At 32.4% G+C, this 21,383-nt stretch overlaps 2 protein-coding genes across 2 annotated transcripts; one reads left to right on the plus strand and one right to left on the minus strand.

The window, feature by feature from the left end:
• The first annotated feature begins 687 nt into the window (after positions 1 to 687).
• LOC148311338 (UPF0235 protein C15orf40 homolog) lies at positions 688 to 2,961 on the plus strand. Its single transcript, XM_088256816.1, has 4 exons — positions 688 to 980; positions 1,082 to 1,178; positions 2,263 to 2,390; positions 2,764 to 2,961. The coding sequence occupies exons 1-4, from the start codon at positions 852 to 854 to the stop codon at positions 2,860 to 2,862; spliced, it is 453 nt and encodes a 150-aa protein (XP_088112942.1). The 5' UTR covers positions 688 to 851; the 3' UTR covers positions 2,863 to 2,961.
• A 92-nt stretch (positions 2,962 to 3,053) lies between these two features.
• Positions 3,054 to 19,796, minus strand: LOC148311339 (structural maintenance of chromosomes protein 1A-like). The gene is made up of 24 exons (XM_088256814.1): positions 19,527 to 19,796; positions 19,330 to 19,450; positions 19,071 to 19,170; positions 18,074 to 18,222; positions 17,281 to 17,449; positions 16,363 to 16,575; positions 15,403 to 15,654; positions 13,694 to 13,908; positions 11,211 to 11,424; positions 9,775 to 9,986; positions 9,514 to 9,688; positions 9,222 to 9,344; positions 9,004 to 9,135; positions 8,481 to 8,546; positions 8,269 to 8,402; positions 8,067 to 8,188; positions 7,114 to 7,295; positions 5,832 to 5,954; positions 5,630 to 5,757; positions 5,054 to 5,198; positions 4,781 to 4,960; positions 4,481 to 4,659; positions 3,278 to 3,455; positions 3,054 to 3,190 (listed from the first exon to the last, which is right to left on the minus strand). Exons 1-24 carry the CDS (start codon positions 19,648 to 19,650, stop codon positions 3,131 to 3,133), a joined length of 3,696 nt encoding a protein of 1,231 aa, XP_088112940.1. The 5' UTR covers positions 19,651 to 19,796; the 3' UTR covers positions 3,054 to 3,130.
• Positions 19,797 to 21,383: the final 1,587 nt, after the last annotated feature.

Consider the following 21,383-nt stretch of genomic DNA (forward strand, 5'->3'; position numbering starts at 1 on the left):
ATGAAACTATAAATTGATGAAAACAAGGAAGGAAAAAGAAGGATGAGAAAACAGCTGAAGAGGGGGAGAGGTAAAGAAAGCTAAGGAAGAATAAAATGATGGACAGTAAAGGTTTCAAGGATAGATAGTAATGTTTCAGACATTTCCAGAGTCTTTTTGCATTTGATAATACTTTCTGCATTCAAATACAAATACATTGTTGGGGCTTTGCCATCCACGCGTTTTTTTTTTAAATGGCAGTCCATCCATTGGGCCTTTCAGCTGCACTTCAATTTTGGGCGTCGTGATACCGTCCTTCACCGTAATTTAATCGTGACTTGGATGCGTACATTAGAAGAAACTGGTTCCACAAGGCTTGGAGGTTTAGAAATACCAAAAACCGCATGAACACCTATATATATATATTTGTTACTAATCTACATCTTCTTAAAAATTAAACGGAGAATTGTTGTACCCTGTACCTTATCATTTAGAGAGCAATCCCATATCCAGATCAAAGAATCCTGTTTTTAAACTTTCATTAGGTATTTAGATATAGGTAGGTACCTACAGATCAAAGAATTCTCTTTCCACAGGCAAAAATGTCAGCTGCGTCAGTTTTCTGTACATCTATGGTGTCAGCTGTCAATTTTTTTTATGTTTATGTGATTGACGTCAATCAATGCATATAAAATAGTTAGTCTGTGATCAATGCTCTTTATAGAAAACACTCAAAAGATTATGAACTGATTTAAGTTAAACCAGTTGGTCTTTGATTCAAGTCTAGTATATATATATGTATAGTTAGGCTATGTTTTATTTAAAATCTTCGACGAAAAATATTAACCTTTAGAGATGTTTATTAAAAAATAATGATAATTAAAAGATTATTAGGAAAACCTAACTTTGTGAACATTAACTCATTGTATACCTTATCTAATTTGATGTCTAAATCAAAGAAAATCAAATCAAACATTGCGAAAAAAGATGCCGATAAAGAGGTTAATTTTTCAGTAATAAAATTAATATCTTATAAGTATGCTTGAAAGTTAATTCATAATGAGAATTTTTGAAGTCGAAATGTTTCTGTATTTTGTTCCAGATCCCTGTTATCTGTAGCTCTATAAATGAAGATAAAAATGGGAATATTTTATTAAAGATATTGGCCAAACCAGGAGCAAAGTTAAATTCCATAACAGGTATCACTTTACTACACACAATTTCGTTTTGAAATATTTTATACAATTTTGAAACACACAGTTCAATATATTTCTCCACTCGTCAATATAAAATCATTGTTATAATCGAACCTTATCATGGCAAAACATTGTATGAGTAATATATTTTTGACATGTGTTGAAGCGTGGTTTTTAATTTTTGAAAAATTAAAAACCATGTTCCAGATTTCCAGTCTGTAATTCAGATTTTTTGGTTTGGCATATGGCAACACTGAGCACAAGCCCACAAGTGAGCAGTTGCGTTCTAAACGAGCACTGATTGCGGTCAGTCAGCAATGCCGTAATGTCGTAACGTAACATGCACCTCGCGAGCGATGTTACGTTACGTTACAACAAAATGCTCCGGTCGGTCTCCACCATAAAATAAGCATTGAATTTAGTATTCAAGCGACAAGTCTCAAAACTAATTATTGGCACAGGTGGTATGTTTTGGACTGATTGGCTGGATTGACAAGATGGTCAAAAAATTATTTCACAAATTAACTTGATAACTAAATCTTGTCGGATAATCTGGCTCATTGTCTATCTACAATCAGCTCGGAATATTATCACCACGGAGGTGTCTGTGTGTTCCTGCTTTTTAAAGTGATTGGCTCTATTGACGAACTAACTGAACTTACATATACTGATTGGAGCAGAATTATGTACTTCTTTTATTTTATTTATTGTTTCGGCATTAACTTTGTGGTAAGACATGTTACAATGATTAAAGAAAACACTTCGTTTTTTACCACTTGAGTTTTATTATAGACTACATGTTTCAGAAGTTAAACTTCCATCATTCAGGTCTGTATAATAACTAAAATATAAAATTGTTCTATAAATAAGGATAGGGGAAAGTAAGGGGAAGGGTATACTTTCCCCTCTCCTTATTTATAGAACAATTTTATATTTTAGTTATTATACAGACCTGAATGATGGAAGTTTAACTTCTGAAACATGTAGTCTATAATAAAACTCAAGTGGTAAAAAACGAAGTGTTTTCTTTAATCATTACTTCTTTTATTGTCCTATCGAACTATATATATGTATCTTATTCTTTTAGATATCAGTGAGTCTGGTATCGGAGTACAGATAAATGCACCCCCACTTGAAGGAGAGGCCAACACTGAACTTGTCCGATATATGGCTGAAGTTTTAGGCTTAAGGAAAAGTGACATCTCCTTAGAAAAGGTTTCTTATATTTTAATATTTCATTTCAGATACAATCAACTTTGATTCAGTTGCATAATAGGGTATCGGTGTTAAGGATTGTTTTAATTATAAAATAAATAAATATAAATAAAAAAATCACAAGACAATCCGTGCCATTGTCTTTGAAATTTTCTAAAGAAATAAGCAAAATATGCAAATTTAAACTTTAAATGGCAAGAAAACACCGGAACAGAGTTACGTCATGAGTTAAAAATTAATAATTTATGGAGCAGGGAAGTCTATTGAAAAAATGAACACTTCTAATAAGGGGGAAAAGAGATGGTAGAAATACCAAGCTTTGAGAGATGGTAGAAATAATTATTGTACATTATTAACGGTTTTGTTTTTTCAGGGTAGCAGATCAAGGCAAAAGGTTCTCATGATTTCAAAAGGAGTTTTGAATCCTACAGACATATTGGGTAAAATTAATGAAGTTATCAAAAATATTTAAAACAGAATTTTTCGGATGATATGAAGTTTAATATATATTTTTCATAAATATGTGTGTACTTATAATAATCAATATTAATAAAAGAAAAAATAAACAACATTAAAATATTTATTTTTAAAATAATAACATATAATTTTATATGAATATTTCATAGTAATACATATAAATAAACTTCAATCTACACAAGTCATTATGAAAACTTTTAACCTTTAAATAAAACTTATATGTACTAACTTTATAAGTGGTAAATTTAATTTAATTTAGTTATTTAATCCTCGAAAGGTTCCAAATCCAATAACAGGACATCACTGACGAGGCAATCAGCAGGCTGAAAGAAAAAAATAATACTAGTGTTAAATCTACACATTTGTTATAAGATTCAAAACAATAGATCCACATATGAATATTATTTTACCTCTGGAGTGATTCCAATAAGCGCATCAGTGTGTGCGTAAAATTCTTCTTTCAACGATATGACGATCGTCTGAAGTTTATTGATTTTATTGCGTATATACTTGGCTACTTTGCTTATGTTCGTGTTATCTAGAGCGGCATCTACTTCGTCTAGAAGGATGAATGGAGCGGGACAGTAACTGAAAAGAATCATAATTTTATTATATCGTAAGACTCCCAATACTGGATGAAAGACATTTTTATAAATTTTAATAACAAGTTGATCTCTCTCAAAATTTCATGCATTTATTATTGAGATGATTATTTTAATATGAACAATTGAATTTTATTAATATTATAATTTTTTATACTGTAATTTTTGCCCTTTTAACCAATATTTTGACAAAGTTTGAATTTTGATATCGCTCACTCCTTTCAAGAACGTCATAAATCAAAAATTGTCAATTTTCAGTCGTGCATGTTTTCGGAATGCCCAAAAAATGTACTATATCCCAGCAAAAGCGACATACTTTTAACTTAATATTTACCCGCTACAGGACAGAAAGTGTTGTTTTTGCATTTTGAAGAAAAGGTGTTGTTTAAATATTTTTTTAAATATACTAAATATTTTTCAAATGGAGAAAAAACCTCCCGGTTTCACCTAAAAAGATCTGTTGCACAGTAAAAAGTTCAATAAGTGGCTTGATATTTATTTTTAATACATTGTATTATATTTTTAAACTTTAAAAACGCTCTCCTGAAAAATCAAGTTTTTTGATTTATGACGTTCTTGAAAGGAGTGAGCGATATATGATTGGTAAATCTTATTCTTACGTTTGAATTTTGCCGCTTATGTTCTGAAAGTCAATCAAATTTTAATATAATTTTTGTTGTTGTTTTTGTTTATCTTAATATTTAGACAAAACTTTAAGAGTAAAAAAATATACACTAAATTGCTGGTCATAAGTGGAGGACTGTAATTTTTTTTCTATTCTTATTTAGGTACTTCTTTTAAAATTTTGATTTAACGGACTTTTTAAAAAAAATAAGAAAATGGTGTTTTTACTCCAGCAGGGGAAGGCAGAGAGATCGCATTTCTCACTCAATCATTATTCATTGACATTCTGTTACGGATCCCTTTCACAAGTTTAACAATTAAGTGCATTTAACAGTAGTAGTAGTGAATTTTTATAATTAGTAACAAGTGAAAAGTTCTGATACAAACCTGTGAATGGCAAACAGCATTGCAAGAGCAGCCATAGTTTTCTCTCCTCCAGATAAGTTGGACAAAGGCTGGAATCGTTTCCCAGGCGCTACGCAATTATAGTTTATACCGTGCAAGTACGGCTCCTCAGGATTCTCAGCTCCAAGATAGGCTTGTGCAGACTGATTCAATGTCAAACTCTGCGAATAAGGGAATTAAAAAAAATGACAATACTAAAAGTGAAATTTGTATTGCTAGAATTAAAAATGAAATAAAAGTCTATTTTTAACTAAAAAAAGTGGTGTGTTAAAATATTTTTACCTTGTAAATAGCGTCAATCTCATTCGCTACATGGTCGAAACAATGTACAAATTTGTCATGCCGGGCCTTTTTGACTTTGTCAAAAGCAATTTTGGCTATGCGTGCCTTTTTACGGGCGGCTTCGAAAGCCTTATTTGTCGCCGTCACCTTTTCATGCACTTCCTCTAGCTTTTGTTCTGCCTGTTAAAATAACCATATTGCGAATTACAAACATATTGTCAATTTATTTATAATAAATTGTATACATACAATTATTTTTTAAATAGCACTTACTCTCATATTGGGTCCTTGGATCTCATCGACGGTTTGTTTCAAATTCGAAATCGATTTGGAAAATTGATCAGCTTGATTTTTGATATCCTCAAATTCATCTAATTCTTTATACTTAGAATCTAAAGTTGCATATTGGATGCGAATTCTGAAACATGATAGAATTACATAGTTATGGTTCAATCCTTAACCCTTTGCACTCAATTTTTTATTGTATGACATTCCACCAACTCAATCGAATTCAATTATTTAATTGTCCTTATATGATTCTGGTTTAATTGAATTGAAAAGTAAAAACCAATATATATTAAAAATATTGAATATTAAGACTTTATTTTCTTGGCGGCATTCAAGTAGTATGGCAAGTCTCTATATTACAGTTCTTAAGTGCTAAGGATTAAAATATGTTTCTTAATCTTTTTTTTGTATGAACTATTTATTAAATGGTCAAACTTATAACATGTTTGAAGGATAGTTACAAAAGTATTATTATTTATTTATTAATATATTATATATATTAATTTAGAAAATGTTAGTAAAGAAGAATACATATTAGTGTAGTACATGCAGCTGACTAACCTCGCTTCCTTTTCAATCATTGCTGTTATATTCATGGAAGAAGATTCTGATTCATTCTCTCCAGCCGCAGTGTTGGTGAATATGTCCTCCATATTACCCTGGATCATGGGTATTACAATGTCTTCAATCTAAAAGAAAATGAGGGATGAGTACTTGAGATGGTCAACAGTGAATAAATAGGTAATAATTCAAGGACGCTTACTTCGCACTGCTCCAAGATGTTGTGCCTGTCATTTTTCTTACTTTCTATTTTAGACTCAATATATGAGATTTGTTTCTGGATGGCAAGTATATCTTTAGCGATATTTCCAACTTCACGTCTTGCCTAAAATAAGAGAAGACAGATATCGATGAACAATGGTAAAATGGAATATTAAAAGTAAAAGGATATCAGTCCTGTCAATAAAGCAGTGTATTTACGAGTACATAGTCACAGCCGAGTTCCAATGTGTAAGATATTCTTCACACCTAACACATAGAAATATACTGATATCTTAACACAGACGAAGAAGAATATGGAAGTCTAGGTATTTACGGGGATTACGGCGTGTCATAACATTCACCATTCTACCCATGATTGACAGTTGTCAAATTGTCATTATAATACTCAAATTTCGGAATTGTATATACATACGAGTATATCCTGCAATAGACAACTTCCTTCACATGCGATTTTTCGGCACCATCTAAGGTTGAGTTAAGTATTTCTTTTTATTTAGCAGAGAAATTAATTATATGTAAGATTCTTCCCGAATTATTTTGCATGCTAGGAGACGATTTGAAAACATGATAAAAAGATTATTCAGCATAAATTATGATTATTTTATTCTCTTTCAAATCTTTGTTCACAAATAACGCGTTATCTATGGTGAGATGTCAATATAAATAGCCCTTAAGTGGACAAACCCAGATTTTTTAACAAAATTTTGGACTCACAAAATTAAGTTAATCAATATCCATCTAAAAACAGACCACAAAGCCTACACCAAGCAGTAGAAGAAGAAGAAAATATAGTGTATGGTAAACACATCGCTCACTCCTTTTAAGAACGTCATAAATCAAACTTGATTTTTCAGGAGAACGTTTTTAAAGTTTAAAAATATAATACAATGTATTAAAAATAAATATCAAGCCACTTACTGAACTTTTTACTGTGTAACAGATCTTTTTATGTAACACCTGAAGGTTTTTTCTCCGTTTGAAAAATATTAAAAATATTTAAAAAATTAATTAAACAATGCCTTTTCTTCAAAATGCAAAAACAATACTTTGTGCCCTGTAGCGGGTAAATACATTAAGTTAAAAATATGCCTCTTTTGCTGGGATATAGTACATTTTCTGGGCATTCCGAAAACATGCATAACTGAAAATTGAACAATTTTTGATTTATGACGTTCTTGAAAGGAGTGAGCGACATAGTCATGGCTGAGTTCCAATCTGTATGTTATTCTCTGCCCCTACACATGGAACTATGCCTTCTATACCTTGGCCATCTCGTCGTCCATCTGCTTTTGCTGGCATCTCTTGGCTTGGTGCTCCCTCTTGAGCCCTTCGGTGTGCTGCAGCACCTTGTCCATGTTTCCACATTGCTTCACCTCTGCCTGCCGCGACGTCTGCAACTCCTCCTCCTCATCCTGTACCATGCGCTCCCAGCGCACCACATTTTCTGCAAACGAGTGAGCAAATAACCAGGCTGCCATAATAAAATACAATAATGTAGATTTTATTTATTGTTTCAGCGTTTACATTGCAGTAAGACATGATTATATTGTATATGAGAACTTTACCACTTGAGTTTTATTTATTTTCACTTCACTTCTGTCAGCAGTGGTGAGCGGTCGTATATTATTTTATGGGACAGATAGTGATAGTTTTGTATTAACTACCTTATACCTACTAACCCGCGCACGCCCGGACGGCGACGCGAATTTCGTGCCCCAATATGGATCTAATTATAAACAATATAAGAAACCAAATTTTTAACAATAACTAGTTTCCGAAGCTACATATGTTTCACTTACAGTACAGATAATTATTTATGCTTAAGTTTATATTCCAACCTGTAGATGGAAGCATCTGTAGTTTCTAAAACTAGTCGTTAAAAATTAATATAACTCAAGTGGTAAAAAACAAGTGTTCTCAATTTCAATACGATAACGTACAGTTATACATGACCGCCTCCATAGTGTAATGGTCAGCACGCTCGACTACCATACTGGAGGTCCTGGGTTCGATACCCTGGAGGCGGGTCTACTAAATATAAGTGATTTTTCACTATAATATTGATTGAATACTGAAGCACAGGGCTGATCACCATTCTTTCATGTTATAACAATAAAGATAACACTGCTTTTGTATGATGCAGTGCCCTATGCACTATTGGGTTCGGATAAGGGTTTGAAGAAGAAGAAGAAGATACGTGATAACGATGACTTACTCTGAACGTCACGAGACTTTTCAAATTCCAAGATACTGGTGATTCTATCAATCTGAGTATCGAATTCCATCCGTTTTTTGGCTCTATCATGTTGATCCCGTAATTCCCTCTCTTCATATTGCCTGGAAAAAAAGATGATCACAATTTGTATCCTAAATTAATCATATAATAAAATTGATAAATCACGAGATAATGAACAGACCTGATATTGGAGACACCAATATCCCGACAGAATTTACTGAACATGTCGTCCTCCACATTATTCACAACTTTCTTTATTTCCTGAATCTTAAGATCCCTGTCTCGCATTATGCGTTCAATTTCTGTAATGTTGGGCTGCAATGCAAGAGAATATTGGTTTATGCTAAATAATATCCATGTTATAAATACACCTGTATGAAAATCACTACTTACACCATACATGTCCATTCTATGCTGTAGGTTGGACATTTCGCTCTCCAAAGTACTTATTTGTCTTGCCTGTAATAAAAAAAAATACAATTTTTATTTTTATATAAACACAATGGAAAGCAAGCGCACCACATAGTGTCTGATAAAAGTTTTCTCATTTTAGAAAAATTTGAATATTTCTAGATTTGACATTGATTGCTTAAAAAGCTTTTGAACTTTTTGAGTTAATGGCGGTTCTCATAGCGACAGTAAAAGTAAATTAATTTTAAATAAACGGTATTGAAATTCTGAAAATAATCGCTCTTTATGAAACAACAAATAAATAAATAAATCACTCATTTTCCAAATATGCACAAACCAACATGTAGCAATGTTTGGAAGTTTTATGTTGAACTTTTTCGAATCATTATTTTTGTTAAAGACAGTGTAGGGAGTAGAATTTTGTAATTAAGCCATACATAATGTGAATTATTGTTGTTGAAATTAAGCTTTAATTGTAGCAAGAAGTGCAATTGGAGGTACAAACCATGGCATCCAGATCAGTTCTGGAATACTTCATTCGAGTTTCCAATCCTCTAATTTGGCAATCGACTGTCGTTAACTCGGATTCCTTTCTGGACTTCTTCGTTTGCTCTCTCAGTTCTTCTATTAGTTTTTCCTGTAATTACAAATTTACATTAAATATGTGAATGTAATTGAATGAATGTAAATAAAGTGGTAATGTGAAAATAAAACGGTATTTACTTTCTTAGCTTTTAGCTGAGACACCTGTTTTTCATCCCAGCGTTTGGCCTTCTTCGCAAGATCAAAACTGCCCCCAGAAATGATTCCAGATTTCTGATAGAACGTTCCATTCAGAGCTACAGCCTGAAAATACAATGACAAAACATCAATATAAAAAAATGGTTTGTTTATAATATTTTTACGATAAGACAACAACGAAGAACATGGTAAAAGTTTATTTGATGGAAGATTTTCTTACACTTTAATGAGGTCGAAGCCCCTTCATTTTCTAAAATTGAATATTCACACTTACATCATATCTCGTGTTTTTGTTTCCGTCGAGATCATAAGCGACTCGGCAAGCATCCTCTGCAGTTTCACAAACCAGAACATTATTAGTTACAAAGAGTACAGCACTGAGAATGGCTGGAGGCTCGAAGCGTAGAACGTCAAACAATAATTTAACATTTCTTGGTTCTTGAATACCTCTATAATTACAAAATCAAAATGAATATTTCATTATAGTAATAGGTTTTATATAAATTATGTATCTGTATTTATATAAATTGTTTACCTCAAACGTTCTTTTAATTGTTTGACTTGAATGTAATTCAAGGATAAGAACGTTTCGGGCTCTAGCATCCGATCCTTGAGAACTTGAATACACTTCCTGGCCGTCTTCTCTGTATCTACCACAATGGCTTCCATGTATTTACCGAGTACCTTAGTAATGGCAACGTTGTAACGTGTGTGTGTCGGCTGGCACATGTTAATAATGCGATTATACTAAAAGGAAGATAAAATTCATGAAAGGGAAGGTTTGAGAAATATAGAAAATTAATAGCATTAAATAAATAAGCAATGATTTTTTTTCTCAAAGAAAAGTTAAAAATGGATAAAATATTTTAACGAGATTTTTTTACATTGTGTATGAGCGCTATATGTCAAGTTGTCTAAATATTAAGTTGTAGGTTTTTGATTTACACACCAAAAGAGTATTAGTAAGCATATATTAGTAAATTTTAAATATGCTAGCATAAGGATAAATATATTGTGGGCTCCACAATTTACAGCACTTGTTTCTATCGGAGTCTTTGTAAATTGATAATTGTACTTATCGTGAAAAACCCTATTTGAAATATAGCCATGATAGAAAACTACAGGCAAATAGCAATTTTAAACAAGGCGGTAAAAACATTATGATTTAGAAAGCTATCGGAAATATAAAAACTACTGACTCTCATGCCAGCGAAATGTGGTGTACGCTTACGCAGTGAGGCACAAGAGATGTTACAATGATGGATTCAGAGCCCTCATGAAGTCACTGAAGCGTGAGTGGTATATTTGCTTCAGCACACATACCACACTGGGATACATAACACACTACTAATAAGGTATAGAGTGGCAGATTTCCGGAAGAGGCTGATGAAGAGCTCCAACCTCATCATAAAACTGCTTATAGAGTGTACCCTGTCCAGCCCCTATCCTGAGATATATGTGGCGGCACTGGAGTTCAGTGTTGCAATTGCTAGGGAGCTGATCTCCTTACAAAATCTCTCAAGTATTTAAAAAAAATTGTTATTATTTTATAATACTTTGTTGTTGTAAACAAAATATATCTGACTAAATATTGCACCTGCTGGTTATTCAAGCCGAAATAAAATTTAATTAATCGATTTGCCAGTAAAGTTTTACTTAGTAAATATCACTATTTCTTAAAATCTACTGTGAAAATTATTATTAATTTTTTTGGCAAAGTGTTGAGTGATACATGCCACAAACAGCTGATATTTTCATTATTATTAAATTTATTATTGATTATTCTTTAAATTTTATTGCAAATTTTTAATGGCCAATAATACTTTTGCTATATTTTTTCATGTGTTTTACAATTGCTGTTTTATTAACATAAATATTGATTGTTCAACGATTACGACAATAATATGGTGTACATGTTTCCACAAAGAAAACTTTTCAAAGTAAATGAATAGGGAGAGAGTAAAAGATTACCACTCCCGGGATCTCTCTTTTCAAGCTCTCGACAATCTCTTGTTTCTTGCGTCGTCTGGCATCCTCGTACTTGTCCACGCGTGCGTCCCCGAGGTACTCGACCACCTGCTCCAGTGCGGCCTGCAGCTCCATAGTGCGTTCGCGTCCTGCCCCCACATCCGTCTGCAGCTCCGCGCGCAGACGGCACTGTTTTTCTAGCGCCTGCTCCAATACCCTGGACACACCACCATTATTTGTGTGAGTGAGAAAATCCTCAGGTCTCACCCAGACTCACGAGCATAAGTATGATCTCAAACTCTATCCATTCTTTTTGATAATGAGCAAAGAATCATATACTTCTGAAATTATGCAGAGCATTGGTCTGTATGTTCTCGATGGTTACCAAAGACAGCGTCGGCATAGATTGTTTCACATTTCTATATACGGGACCAACCTGCCAATGGTTATGCCTGTAGGAAGAGCTACTGTCATGCTGAACAATATCACAATAGATATCCATGTCTCTGAGGGGGTATTCCGAAGCAGGATTCTTCTCTACTTCAACGTCAGTCTTTTTATTTACTTTTTAATTTGCTGTCCGCCTCTGTAGTGTAATGGTCAGCACGCTCGGCTACCGTTCTGGAGGTCCCGGGTTCGATTCCCAGGGGGGTCAAATAAATATTAGTGATTTTTTCACTGTAATATTTATTCAATATTACCCTGGACCGGTACCTGAAGCGGAGGGCTGATCACCTTTCCTTCGTGTGTAAACGATCAAGATAACACTGTGTTCATATGAAGCAGTGCCCTATGCACCGTTGGGGTGCGGATAAGGGTTTTATTATTATTATTATTTAATTTGCTGTATTGACATATATGCCTTAAATGTAAGTTTGTCATGTATATGTTAATTATTAAATAAATTTAATTGAATTGAATACACTGAATGTTTCTACCGCTGACCTATGAAGATTTTTCAGATCTGCTCTCGCAAATAAAAAAATTAAGTTTTGAGTAAAACATAAATTTTAAAAATGTTCAAGGATGCCAGTAGAACTATTTGATTCAAATCCTACGATGCTTGAACTGACGCACAAATGAATTGATCATGTTATGTTTAGTGTTTTTGTAATGGTAAGTATAAAGAGTGATTTAAGCACTTTTGCTTATATAAATTTACTTTTGACATATTATAAAACAAAGGTGCCCAAGCTCTCCTGTGTAGGGATAATGTATGGGAGCGAAACATAAAAATTGGCAAAGGAAGGATGAAATTAGAGGGAACGCTGTTGAAATGCGCTCCCTCAGACGAATGTGTGGAAAATCATTGTATGGCAGAATTAAAAATGAAGATAGAAAAAGGTATGTAAGGCTGAACAAGAAATTATTGAAAAGATTAGGAAGAGTTTTTTAAGGTGGTATGGACGTGTGGAGCGAATGGGAAAACAGAACGAGGACAGCCGAAAAAGACTTGACATGATCAGATCAATCAGAACCTAAAATCTTGTGCTGTCAAAAGTCTGCGTAATCGGAGGGCATGTATGACTAGATGTATGGATGTGAAGGAGGCGAGGAGTGTTTTTCAGGACAGAAGAGTGTGGCATTCCATCCTTTCTGCCTACCCCTGCGGAGAAACGGCATGATGGTAGTAGTACCTACTTTCAATGTTAAGTCATTTATGATTGGATTCTTATATGATTCTAATAAAGAATTATATTAACGGTTTTCCCACTTGCTCAAACAAAAAACTGTTTACTTCAAATGAATGTAAGTCGATGTTCACTAAATAATTAAACTATAGCATTTTCTCACTAACCAAAAAAGTCATTATCTGGTTCGGCAGTAACTTTGTAGTGATTCATTTTAAAAATGAACATTTAATTCATGAATATCACTAACTATTTAACTTTATTACAGTGACATGTATTTCAACATTTTGAGTGTGTCCAAATACTTGTTCACAAAATCTGGATTATCTCCAATTTTGTGAACAAGTATTTGGACACACTCAAAATGTTGTAAATAAATTATCTGGTCAAATTATAAGCTTAATAATAAAAATGAAAATGGTATTTTCTGGCGTTTCTCATGTGTGTGATTATAATCCGGGATTCGGATCTCACATACTAATATAAGAGTTTCTGCTTAATAAAAAGCTTCTTTACATCTCACCAATAGATGTCTCTAGTGAAGTTTTAGTGATTCATGAACAAGGTTTCTAAATTGGTTCATATATATATAGAACTTCCAAGAATTTGAGTAGTGTGGTTGTCAATAATGGGTAGAATTGGTGAATGTTACACGTGTGTAAAGTGATCACTTAAACCAGCCTATGACGGTCGTAAGCCCCGTAAATGCCCAGACTTCCATATTCTTCTTCATCTTTGATGAGATGTCAAAAAATAATATAAAAAAAAGACATGTATTTCGATGCTCAATATCATTATCAACATCAGTGTTTGAATACTAGTGTATAAGCAAGTACATAAATATTGAATAATTACTTAATATGCTCTGCCAACTTGTGTATTCTCTGAACGGCTTCTGCCTTCTCATGTTCCTTTTGCTTGTGCTTGTTTACAAACTCAGATTTCTCTTGGATTTCATTATCTAGACGATCTTGATCAGATTTCTGCTCACGGCTCACGGAGTCTAGCTGATGCAGGTACATAGCAGACTTAATGGATACCTGTTTCTTCAACTGTTCGTACTCTTTGACCTGAAAAAATAAAACACATTAACCCATTGCACCACTAATAAAGAAGACATAATTTGTTTATAAAACACACTATTTAATTTAGACACATTTTTTCATTAGATGGGTCGATAGCTGGGAATCGACGTCGCAGGAGGCTAATCCCTTTTAAAAACAGGCCGCAAGGCCTATAATAAGAAGAAGTTTTTTTCATTATGATAACGTTAATACTAAATTACACGCAAAATAAAAATGGTAAAACATAAAACAATAATTAAAGAAAACACTTTGTTTTTTACCACTTGAGTTTTTATTAAAGACTACATGTTTCAGAAGTTAAACTTCCATCATTCAGGTCTGTATAATAACTAAAATATAAAATATAAAATTTTTCTATAAATAAGGAGAGGGGAAAGTAAGGGGAAGGGGTTAGTCAAGGAACGGAGTTTGAAAACAAAGGAAAAATTGAAAGCAATGGCGAAGAATTTTGAAACAATATATTATTTAATAAATTATTATTAGAATTCAGGTTTTTTTGTATTTCTAAATTTTCAAGATAATTCATAATTTGGCCTTTATCTTGAAAATTTAGAAATACAAAAAAACCTGAATTCTAATAATAATTTATTAAATGATATATTGTTTCAAAATTCTTCGTCATTGCTTTCAATTTTTCCTTTGTTTTCAAACTCCGTTCCTTGACTAACCCCTTCCCCTTACTTTCCCCTCTCCTTATTTATAGAAAAATTTTATATTTTATATTTTAGTTATTATACAGACCTGAATGATGGAAGTTTAACTTCTGAAACATGTAGTCTTTAATAAAAACTCAAGTGGTAAAAAACAAAGTGTTTTCTTTAATTATTGTAACATGTCTTACCACAAAGTTAATGCCGAAACAATAAATAAAAGTAAAACATAAAAGCATAATATTTTTGTTGTTCGTAAGCTAGATCATTATGGCTCATATCCAGGTAGTTTTTTGGAAGAGTGTGTTCCGTTCAGAGTTGTGTTATTCAGTTTTAATGTTAAAAAAAAAACACTTCAAAGACAAACCGGCGAATCGCCGGCTTTGTGAGTCAGTGACAAATTAATTGACTTGGCGGGCGATTCCCTGCCTTTTTGTTGCAATGGGTTAATTTGAATGATAAAATAAATTATATAATTTATTGATTCGGCATTAAGTATGTGGAATGACATGTTGATTATTTTTTTTAAATTAAACACTTGAATATACCACTTTAATGAGTTTTATTTATATATACGACTAGTTTCTTCAAAAAATCTTGTTCCTTAACCCTCCCCCCTTCCCTATATTTATTAACCTATATATACCCCTAAATATATTTTTTGTTCCTTAGTTTTAATTTTTACCAGAAGATGAAAACATCTGTAAGTTTTCGAAACTAGTCGTTTATATAAATAAAACTCATTAAAGTGGTATATTCAAATGTTTAATTTAAAAAAACATAATAAATTTGTGTAAAATGAATTGAATATGTATTCTTGGAAATATACCCGAGCTTCTTCGAGGTGAATATCCCTGCCTCGGCTCTGACTCAGCCCGATCACTGTAGCTTCCCATTTTGCCTTGGAGGCTTCCACTTCCTTCAAATCCTTCTCCAACTTGCTTATATCAGTTTGGTGAGCATCGTTGGCCCTACGCGCCTGTTCCAAAGTTTTAAGAGCGTTGTCTAGTTTCTTCTGGTTGTGAGCAACCCTTTCCTTTGCTTTGATGAATGTCGGACGTTTTTTATACATCTCCACTTCCTGAAACCACACCAAAAAGACAGGTTGAATTAAAATGTTGATATCAATAAATATTGTAGACACTAATTGACAGGTTCATTTGTTGGTAAGGCTTAAGTAAGCGTATTGAGTTTTCCGACATCACTACTTTACTGTGATGTTGGAATGATGGTTAGGTGTGTAAGTAAGGCTTGACAACACAAATATACGCAGTTTTCAAAGTTAATTCCTGCCTCCTTCCCCCAATACATAATTATACTAACCAATGTGGGTTCTGAAAAAAACAGCGTATTCACAAATTTTGTGAATACCAAACGAAACCAGAAAATCCTGTGTGAAAAAATCCAAGCACCACAAAAGAGGATGCTAAAATTTTCACTTCAATTCCTTATATTTTTTAGCTGAAGATAACCGACACAAAAGACAAAAAAGCTGATAAAACTGTTATGTATATATTGTACTCGCAAGTACACAATAAATCATAAATAAATATAAGTACAGTGTTTGCCCCAAAGTGTTGTTTTAAATGAATATTTATGTATAATAAAAGCGGTCAAGTCAGGAGTCAAAACAATTAGCGGATATGTATGAGATGCATGAATATGGAAGAGGCAAAGAATATTTGGAAAGACATAGTATGTAGTAGGGTGTTCTATTCTCTCTACCTACCAGTATAGGAAAGGAGCGTGATGGTTAGTTATGTATTTATAAAGTATAATATAGACATACCGCTTCCCGAATATCCTGCTCTATCTTAGCCATTTCACGTTGAATTATTCCAGCTTCTTTCTTTTTATATTTAAGCACCTCTTCAGCGTCCGCTCTTTTCACTTCAATTTCAGCTATTTCCTCCTGTTTCTGTAAGAGTTCATCCTCGTACTTCTTGATGTCACTCTCATTATAAAACAATTTGAATAACTGCAATTCGACTTGCTTGGTTGCCTAAAAAATCAAAATTCGTGAAATAAAAAAATCTTTAAGGGGTGACTAATTAAATATTGATGCCATTTTAACGGGTAAACTCAAGAGTATAATTTTGTATTATTTTTTGACATCTCATCAAAGATGAAGAAGAATATGGAAGTCTGGGCATTTACGGGGCTGACGGCCGTCATAGGCTGGTTTAAGTGATCACTTTACACACACGTGTAACATTCACCAATTCTACCCACTATTGACAACCACACTACTCAAATTCTTGGAAGTTCTATATATATGTGAATCAATTTTGAAACATAATTCTTGAATCACTTTCATATAGAAAATATCATTTTCATTTTTATTATTTAGGCTTATAATTTGACCAGATAATTTATTTACAACATTTTGAGTGTGTCCGAACACTTGTTCACAAGATCTGGATTATCTCCAATTACAGGAGTTATTTTCATATTATTTTTTGACATCTTATCATCTGACATCTTTCATCAAAGATGAAGAAGAATATGGAAGTCTGGGCATTTACGGGACAGCCCTGTAAATGCCCAGGCTTTCATATTCTTCTTTATCTTTGATGAGATGTCAAAAAATAATATGAAAATAACTCCTGTAATTGGAGATAATCCAGATTTTGTGAACAAGTATTTGGACACACTCAAAATTTAATTTTGTATTTATAGATTGATGTTAACTAGAAAACAAACAAACCAATTCCATATTTAAGTCTTGATATTTTTGGGCTTCCTCCTTGTCGCTTTTTGCTTCTTTACGTTCCGCCGCAATTCCTTTTTTTTTAAGGTACAAGAATTGCGTTTCCTCATCCGCTCTGTTCATTTCCAGATGGCAACGCTCATACTCTTCCTTAAAAGTACCAGACCTGAAAAGGACAGAGGATATGTTTAGTTGTTAGTGCGCAGTGAATTAACCAAAAAATAATATTTAATTCAGGACCCAGAATGAAGGACCAAACTGGAATGCCAAATCTTATGACTAACCATTATGCTATGGTTAACTTGTCCAGTATTCATTTTTTTAAACATCATGGCTATGATTTATATTATATTTTTATTCTTTTTTAAAATCACACAATATTTCAAAATGTTGTGTAGATGTCAATGACATGGAGAAGGTATGGCTGCTCTGCATTTCCCTTCTTCAGACTCAGCCGATTGATGGTGTTTTTTTCTTTATATTTATATATTTTGTCTATCATTATCATTTTCATGTTCACGTCTGTGTAAGCGCCCTTATTATTTAAATTATTAAATATATTTTTAAGTACTACATAAGAGTTGATATCTCAACATGCTCATACATTGGTTGATGAGATCTAGTCAAGAACATGTTGATTTGGAATTAAATAACCAATACCTTCATATAAATATATTTTAAGTACTACATAAGAGATAATATCTCAACATGCTGATAAATATATCAGTATTGCTCTGTAGGTTAATAAATTTTTCTTTTTTGAGTTGCAATTGTTTTTATAAACACTTACCCGCTTATTTCTTCGAAAAGAGCAGTGCATTCCTTCGGGCTTTTCAACGCAATGGACTCTATAGCACCTTGGAAAACTAAAAAATTCTTGGCTTTCACGTTTATTCCGAATCGTTCCAATTCATTCAAGTACTGCAGGTGATTTACAGACTGTAAATAAATAAAATTGTGGGCACTGTGTGATTCTCCATATTAAGGCTTAAAAATAACCTTGTTCAACATCAATAATATAGATCTATTTCCAAGCAAACACCTTCTACCTAATTTTCAAGTTAAACGGAGATTTTAATAAAACAGAAAACAAAGGTACTTTGAAAGTTGACAATTTATTGATAAAAAAAAAGAATAACTCCTTTCACAAATATTAATGAAAAATGTAGCATTGTCTAAATATTTTTTTAAAGGCAAGAGTGGCACTTCACTAATTCTACTGATGAGTTTGTAGACAGTATTTTAATTGAGTTAAACAGAGATTTTAATGAAACAGAAAACAAAGTTACTTTGTAAGTTGACAATTTATTGATAATAAAGAATGAATAACTCTTAGCACAAATATTAATGAAAAATTTTGCATTGTCTAAATAATTTTTTTTAAGGCAAGAGCGGCACTTCACTAATTCTACAGATGAGTTTGTAGAAGTGCCATTGATTTATAATTAAGTTTTCATACTATGGTAGACGCTGGGACAAAGTGTACTAGAAATAACATATAAAAACACTATTGGGTCATATGTTTTCATCACGTATGAATTATTTTTGTTGTTGTTGAAATTGTACCAATAAATTTTGTGTTTTCATATTTGAATGAATTTTTTTCAAATTCATTTTATCACCGTAAAACAAAACATTTATTGATTTTCAGCTGACTTTCAACATACAAATTTAAATATTGAAGTGTACGGCTGTGTGACTGCCGAAAATTTATGTGTTTGCTTAGGGGACATTTAATACTAAATAAATCTGACAAAAAATAACATTTTACAATAATTTATACATACCTGCCTGTTTATTCTGTAATCTGAAGACTGGCTCTGCACCGATCGTTGAAAGTGTTTTTCATTACCATCTTCTAATATAAATATTGCCGTTACAGATGCACTGAAATAGATTTTGATGAAATATAAATACGTGCTAATATATAATTAAATTTGTACAAATACAAGTCGTATCCTACTGTCTGAGAAATCAGACTGCAATATGAAATACCAATAAGGTTTATTTATAAAGTAATGTAAAGCATTTCGGTGTACTATCTACCTTTTCGACACAGGTCGGCGAATGGAAGCTCCGTGAATGAGATCCGAGAGGCGTTTTACACGGAGACTTGAAGTTTTTTCTCCCATAACAAAAGAGACAGCATCCATAAAATTTGACTTTCCTAAAACGAATTGTTGGAATCGATTAAAAATAGAAACAAATAGTATAACAATTTGTCAATCAGAATTTTAAATAACCTGATCCATTTGGTCCAATAACTGCTGTGAATCCTTTAAATGGGCCGATTCTATGTTCACCTCTGAAAGACTTAAAATTTTCAACCTCGATATATTTTAAAAACGCAGGCGTTATTTCCTGCATTTTTTATTTTCGTATCTCAGTTCAAGAAAATAACAGTATTTTATGAATATGTAGAGTAAATAATGGTAAAATAACTATCCTAAACTCTTTATTACACAAATAACAAAAACATCAAAGGGAAAAGACGAAAATAAAAACGGTGCCAATTGGCGCCACAAACCACAGACTACGAATTTCTTACTTGGCGCCAAATCGACAAAAAATCATAGACAATATTCAATCGTAGTTTATATTATGTTTAGGTACATTTATGAATAATGGGATATAGATTTATTATTATTCAATTTTGTCACCTTCCGACATTCTCTGCCCAAAGCAAGGGTTTTCAATTCACTTTGTGCGGCAGGATATGTCCTTTCATCTTCGATCTTCTTCTTTACTAATATGGTATGGTAAGTATTTACATTAGGTTGGGCCACGGTTGTACGAAGAAAAAAAATTGTCCGATTTTCATCGGTAACAAAAAGAAAATCGTGCCAATTGATGCTTTTACTAGTGAAGCCTCTATCTATCGTTTTTAAAGGGACCTATCAAAATAAACTATGAATGCGGGATTAATAGATCAATACACAAGGAAATACTTCTTCTTAAAAAAAGTAAAAGTTAAAGCTAAAAATGAGGATCTTTATGGTAAAATTAACATTTATTAATAACAATGTTAAATTTTGCCAAAATGCCATTCCTAAAAATATTATGTACTTCATCTCATATATCAACAATTGAAATTTGCAAAAATGTGCCCCGACTGGGTTTTTGCGTGCCAATGGCTCATTTTACAATATTCGTTAAATACATTTTTTGTGAGTTGTTTGTCTTGTAATTATGGATGAAGTGGTGGAAGGACGCGATATTTTTCAAATCCAACCATTTCCGTTATCCAATTATGCCACTCCCTTCTGTCCCGACATCTGTGAGCTGTGTCGCCTACTTTCAAAATCAGCCAGATCCATGTAAGTCAAAAATCCAAAATTCTCTGGGTAACATTTAAATTGAAAATATTTGTCTTATTTTAAAATATAATATTATGAAATTGAGGGTTTTCCCATTTTTTTAAGAAAATCTTCAGTATTAAAAAAAACATGTTTTAATGTAAAAAAATATGGATGTGACGGATTTTTATATTCACTTTAAGATCTGGCGGGTTTTGCAAGTTATTTAAAACTTGGCCGTCATTGTAAATCCAGCTATACAGTTGGTTAAAAATGATTTGTCATCAAAATAACAATAAAAATTTATTAGGTGTCAATATATTTAATAAGCAAAATAAAGGAACATAATATTATATATAGAAATAAAGGTAAGGTATACAATATTTGCATACAATTCTGGGTAAATAAGAAATATTATGTGGTAACATATCGCTCACTCCTTTCAAGAACGTCATAAATCTAAAATCGTCAATTTTCAGTTGTGCATGTTTTCGGAATGTCCAGAAAATGAACTATATCCCAGCAAATGAAGCATAGTTTTAACTTAATATTTACCCACTACAGGACCGCTAGATTAATAAATACTTAATCATCTTATAAAACTGGATCTGGGGAATTTTGAAATTTTATGAATAATGGCAGTAGGTTTTTGAACTTTATTGCGAAACACTCAAAGTTTTTTTGATAAAACTTGGTATTGATTTAAAGAGTTTTTGCGATTTTCATCTTGTGATTCTATGAATGTTTTATGTAGTGTGTGATTGGTGATTTATATTTCGTTTAACTGGGCAGGTATTTTATTGT

This window comes from Brachycentrus maculatus, unplaced genomic scaffold (assembly GCF_059751285.1).
Source record: "Brachycentrus maculatus isolate JH-2025_06_01 unplaced genomic scaffold, ASM5975128v1 h1tg000067l, whole genome shotgun sequence".
Lineage (NCBI taxonomy): Eukaryota > Metazoa > Arthropoda > Insecta > Trichoptera > Brachycentridae > Brachycentrus > Brachycentrus maculatus.

What these genes read in the sequence shown, in the direction of transcription:
- LOC148311338 (XM_088256816.1), top strand. Translation starts at nt 852, where the DNA reads ATGATAATTAAAAGATTATTAGGAAAACCTAACTTTGTGAACATTAAC. An exon ending in AAAAAGATGCCGATAAAGAG is followed by an intron (nt 981 to 1,081) that starts GTTAATTTTTCA and finishes ATTTTGTTCCAG; the next exon opens with ATCCCTGTTATCTGTAGCTC. An exon ending in GTGACATCTCCTTAGAAAAG is followed by an intron (nt 2,391 to 2,763) that starts GTTTCTTATATT and finishes TTGTTTTTTCAG; the next exon opens with GGTAGCAGATCAAGGCAAAA.
- LOC148311339 (XM_088256814.1), bottom strand. Translation starts at nt 19,650, where the DNA reads ATGCAGGAAATAACGCCTGCGTTTTTAAAATATATCGAGGTTGAAAAT. An exon ending in AAGTTGGCAGAGCATATTAA is followed by an intron (nt 11,425 to 13,693) that starts GTAATTATTCAA and finishes TGGTGTGTCCAG; the next exon opens with GGTATTGGAGCAGGCGCTAG. An exon ending in ATTGGTGTCTCCAATATCAG is followed by an intron (nt 8,189 to 8,268) that starts GTCTGTTCATTA and finishes CTTTTTTTCCAG; the next exon opens with GCAATATGAAGAGAGGGAAT.